At 44.7% G+C, this 5,122-nt stretch overlaps 1 protein-coding gene across 1 annotated transcript in view; it reads left to right on the top strand.

Moving 5' to 3' along the window:
- Positions 1–5,122, top strand: part of LOC112101970 (alpha-1-acid glycoprotein 1-like) — a 12,769-nt gene continuing 7,647 nt past the window's right edge. Inside the window, exons 1-4 of the mRNA XM_024192925.3 lie at positions 1–494; positions 1,420–1,562; positions 2,990–3,063; positions 3,747–3,857. Coding sequence (XP_024048693.1) covers positions 381–494; positions 1,420–1,562; positions 2,990–3,063; positions 3,747–3,857 — 442 coding nt within the window. The 5' untranslated portion in view covers positions 1–380. The remainder of the gene's footprint in view (positions 495–1,419; positions 1,563–2,989; positions 3,064–3,746; positions 3,858–5,122) is intronic.

A 5,122-nucleotide genomic window follows, 5' to 3' on the forward strand; every position in this document is an offset into this window, starting at 1 on the left:
TCACTATTGCAATGCATGATACCAAAGTCCTTTTTGCAGTGGAACCAAAGACCCTCAGAGGTACCTTTCAAAGAACCACCTTAAAGTAGCACATCACATGCATTAGCTCAAAGCCAGTGTTCATGCCAAATTAAAGCTCTGACTGCAGTGCAAATGATGCAGCTTTTATCTGGGCGATTTCCTGGAAAGGTACATCATTGCTTCATCTCCACACAAATGCTACGCGGACTGTCTCTGATACATGCACCTAGCAGATTTGCCCTGACACAATTGGACAGTTCAACAGTTGCACAGAAATCTCTATACACAGATTCCCAAGCTGAGACGTTTCAGTCAGAGGGATTCATCCCACACTCTCTTATCTCCCTTGAAGAGAAGCCATGGCACTAGCCTGCTTTGTTACGTTTCTCAGCTTAGCGCATCTCCTCAGCAGTATGCCCCTGCAATGTGAACTCCTGCTTCCACAAATCCCAGACAACACTACAGCATCCAAGGTAAGAAAAGCCCTGCAGTGGGTTTTACTTCTTCTGGTGATTACACTCCAATTCCATGCAATGACCAGGAAGGAACTAGGCAGTGGGGACCATCCACTAAGATATTTGGGTCTTATGTTACAGGGTGAAGCGCACACAGTTTACATCACAATATAATACTCTCTCATATATAAAACCCAAGATAAAAAGATTAAAGTACAGGATTAGGAATCAGGAAACCTGGATTCTCTTCTTGTCTCTACAACAAACTATCTATGCATCTTCTATGCCTCAGTTTCCCCATTTGTAAAACGTGGAGAATACTTCCCTACCTAGCAAACATTGAATTCAAGTACATTTGCCACCAAAATATACCACTACTGTAAGCACTTAAGTACTATATTATGTCACTATATAAATAGCAAATATTAGCTGGTAGTAGACCTGATGGAAAATGGGAAAGAATCCATATATGTTGTGACATATTCATAAATATTTTCAGTCCCGTTGGGTTTTGTAATAGCCCCGTTCTCTTTTCCCCCCACCAAATTCCCCTGGGATTATATTTCAAATCAGAATTTCAAACTTGAAAAGTTTCCAAAATAAATTAAAGTTTTAATGCAAAACAAATCCCACAATGTGACTTCACTGACCATTTAAAAGTGACGGAAGGGTGAAAGGGAAAAAAAAACAGAAACCAAAAGTCACCTTAGAAAAATCAACACATTCAAAAATTTTATCCACCGTAAAGAACGCTGTTTCTCTCTCTCTTTTGGCTATTCTTGCTAGTTTTAGTGAGAGAACTTGACAGGGGCAAAATGCAGTACTACAGCAGAATGTGAGAGCAAGACTTGTCACTGTAAAGACAAGGCATTCATTTTCCCTCTTGGAACTCCATAAGAGTCTCTTATTCTATTCTCCTCTCCTGCCCACTTTATCTTCACAGCTGCTGGGGAAATGGTTCTACATAGCTGGTGCTTCACAGTTCCCCTTTCACCTGCTGGAAATGGTGCTGATAGATAATGGTTATCTTGATGTGAACCCTACTGAACAGGAGCAGGAGTTACTCATCAACCAGCATGTCACAGTGTAAGACTCTTCAATGCCTCCTCTTCTCCCCTTTGTCCATCTGTGCACCTATCTTATTTTTATACCATAATTTCCCCCCTTACCCCATAGACTTTTCAGCACAAGGTTTCAATTAGCATCACCTGAACAAGGGAACGTTTGTTAAAAGTTTCTCTATGAATTTTTTTCCCAGTGATGTGTATGTCTCTCTGTCTCCCCTCACTAGTTCATGTCTGACTAAGCCTCCTACTAACAGCGCTACAAGAGTTTAATTTAGTCCCGCCATCTCGTTATTATTTGAGGGAAGTTATATGGCCTGTGTTACACAGCAAGTCAAACTAGATGATCACACTGGTCCCTTCTAGCCTTGGAATCGATAGGTTTTGGGTTTTTTCTTTCCCTTGGTTTTTCTGACCTCTCCCATGGTCCTGCAGCCAGGTTAGATTCTTTCTTGCTCTCTTAATCAGTCTCTCTCTAGGTACCCTGCATCCATATTAATGTACCAGACTGTCCCCTGCAACACAAAGGCTGCCTGCTTATGTTGCATATGCCAGACCATGAACCGTGCACCGTGAAAACTTACCTATGAGCATTGGGCTGTACCACGAGCCATGCATTGCAGCCCCATCTCTGCCTCGCTCTGTCCCGGCCTCTGCAGATTGAATCCCTCCTCTCCAAGCATCAGGTTCTATCATGGTCCTGGCAGGACCTCTTCAGGTTTGCCCAGCCCTCCTCAGTTACTTGTGCTCACTCTGACCTGTAGATAGATAGAGGCCATCAGTCTGGCACTAAACTCTCTTCTGTTTCACATATGAGATGGAAGAAGCTGGGCATATCCTGAGTTCCCTGCAGTATTTATACTTTATATAAGTGTACCAATGTACCGCACAATACACCAGTGTATGTAATACACATAGACACTAGGTGCTATGTGAAGGCATGTAGCTCCCATCAATTTATATAAGTACCTTCCTGGGGAGAAAATACTAGGCACTAAAGGAATCTTTAATCTATCAGAGAAGGGCATAACAAGAACCAGTGGCTGGAAGTCAAAGCCAGGAAATTCAATTTAGTAATAAGCCCCTTCTCCCCCCCCCCTTTTTTTTTTTTTTTTTTTTTTTTTTTTAAAGAAAGTGAACAAACTACCAAGGGAAGTGGTGGACTCCCCATATCTTGATGTCTTCATGTCAAGACTGGACACCTATCTAAAAAATATACTTTTGTCAAACAAGTTACCAGGCTCAATGCAGGGGTAACTGGGTGAAATTCTATGACTTGTGTTATACAGGAGGTAAGGCTAGGCAATCTAATCATGGTGCCTTCTGACCTTAAAAACTACTCTCTCTCGACTCTAATGGTAGAATTTGCCTCCAAGTGTCTCAAGACAGCAGAATCCTTACCCTCACCTCTCTAATTATAGCCTGTTCACCCTCTCTCTCTCTTTTTAGTGGGGACAAATGTCTCTCAAACAACTCAACTTACCTTGAAGTCTCTATCAATAATGCCACGCTGATCAAGTATGGTAAGAATCTGATGCCAAGAGGGAAGCGGAGCACACAGAGGCATCATTATCTAAACATAGAGGAGGGCAAGTGGATGGGGGAGAGGGGTCAGGAGTTTATATATTAGTTTCTCGGATGCATCTCATTTCCCATTGCACATTTGAAGCCTCAGTACAGGGAGGAATCAGGTGACCGAACCCACCGAGAACTTGAGGGACAGATTCCCCCTTGGAATGATCCCCTCCTCATTGGGGCAGTTCTTTGCACCATTCTCAGAGAGATAAGATAGTAGTCAGAGAGCCATGCACAACCATTTATGGCTGAACACACCAAGGAATCATGAGCCAGCTGCATACATCCATGTTAGGATGAGAGCCAGGCATCTTTGGCGCCTTAAAATCCCAGGCCATTATCTAAAAGAAGACCAAAAAACTAAAGGCCTACTGCAATTTATATTGAAATCCACTGAAGGCTGGGAGTTGGACTGGGCCCTACAGAAGAAGCTGGATAGGACTTTTCTACACGTGATCGGATCCCTGAGCAGATGGTAGAAAAACATGTATTCATCTATAATCAGACCAATAAACTCACTGTCCAATATTAGCAATTCTTGCAGGTTTATACCAGGTCTTGTTACACAGAATTGGGTCGAATTTAATATTCTTACTGCCCACTCCTAACTCCTGATTGTGTTCTCTCAAAGCCAAGAACCAGCGCACCATGGGGAAGCTTATGAACAGCGGTTCCGAAGAAATTTTCCTCATTCAATACCAGATGCATAAGGAGAAGAACTACGCAGGATTGTATCTTTATGGTATGCAAACTCCATTATAAAATAACTTGAAGCTGTGATCAGAGGGTATGAAGAAGCTTCACCCCCATATAATAAAACTACATCAGAATTTTCAATGTTGCCAGCTTTCATGATATTTGGTGGTTTTCTTGAAGCCCCAGCTCCTGGAGTTACAGGAATACATAAAAATCGCAGCTTTCATTTAAAAAAAGTTTTTAGCCATCATAGTTGCAAAGAAAAGCTTGAAAATATGACCCAAGCGCACCCTGCAGGTTCAAAAACTAGAATGCCAATAAAAAACTCAAAATGTATTGGTTTTGTAAAAGCATGTGATTGTAAGCCAATTTCATGATCTTAAGTGGCCTAATTCATTATTTTTTCACACTTGGGGTTGGCAATACTGGAACTTATAAAGCCCCCTCACCAACCAGATCACTCTACCACTCCACAAGGTAGAACTTCTCTTTACTCCTTCTGGCTCAGAAGCAACTACATATGGGAAGAAGTCCCAGCACTTTCCAAAGAGTGCCTTGCTCCTCCAGAGCAGTCAGAGAACTGCCTACAGGGGTGGCTCTATGTATTTTGCTGCCCCAAGCATAGCAGGCAGGCGGCTTTCGGCGGCACGCCTGCGGGAGGTCCGCTGGTAACGCGGATTCGGCGGCATGCCTGTGGGAGGTCCGCCAGTCCCGCGCCTTCGGCGTCCCTGCTGCCAAATTACCGCCGAAGCCGCGGGACCGGCCGACCTCCCACAGGCATGCCGCCGAAGGCAGCCTGACTGCCACTCTCACGGCGACCGGCAGGCCGCCCCCCGCAGCTTGCCGCCCCAGGCACGTGCTTGGAGCGCTGGTGCCTGGAGCCGCCCCTGACTGCCTAAGAACCCCCAGCACTTTTTGTAATATCTACCCCTCAGCAGATCACAGGGAACTCGCAAGCACAGACAATAATGGCAGTCCCAACCACCACTTACAGGGGGTGCCTTTATAATTAACAGAAGTGACACTGGAGAACAAGTGAAGGATACGGGGCATTAGAGAGCAATGCCCAAGCGTAATTTGGTGCTTGGACCAGCACTGGGGCTGTCACTCAGGAGCGCCTTAGTTGACTGCGTTCAGGAAGGGAAGGGAAGGGTTGAGCCGAGCACTGTGGAACATTCTGGGCACCTCAGCAGTGCTGGCACAAGTTGGCCCTCTGCTGGGTGCCAGTGACCTAGAACTTTTACGTTAGGAGACGTCCTGTCAGCCCACGGGGTGAACAAATGGAATCCATAGCCTGGGGCTCTTTAGTGT

This window comes from Terrapene carolina, unplaced genomic scaffold, assembly GCF_002925995.2.
Source record: "Terrapene carolina triunguis isolate 2854851 unplaced genomic scaffold, T_m_triunguis-2.0 Scaffold238, whole genome shotgun sequence".
NCBI classification, from domain to species: domain Eukaryota; kingdom Metazoa; phylum Chordata; order Testudines; family Emydidae; genus Terrapene; species Terrapene triunguis.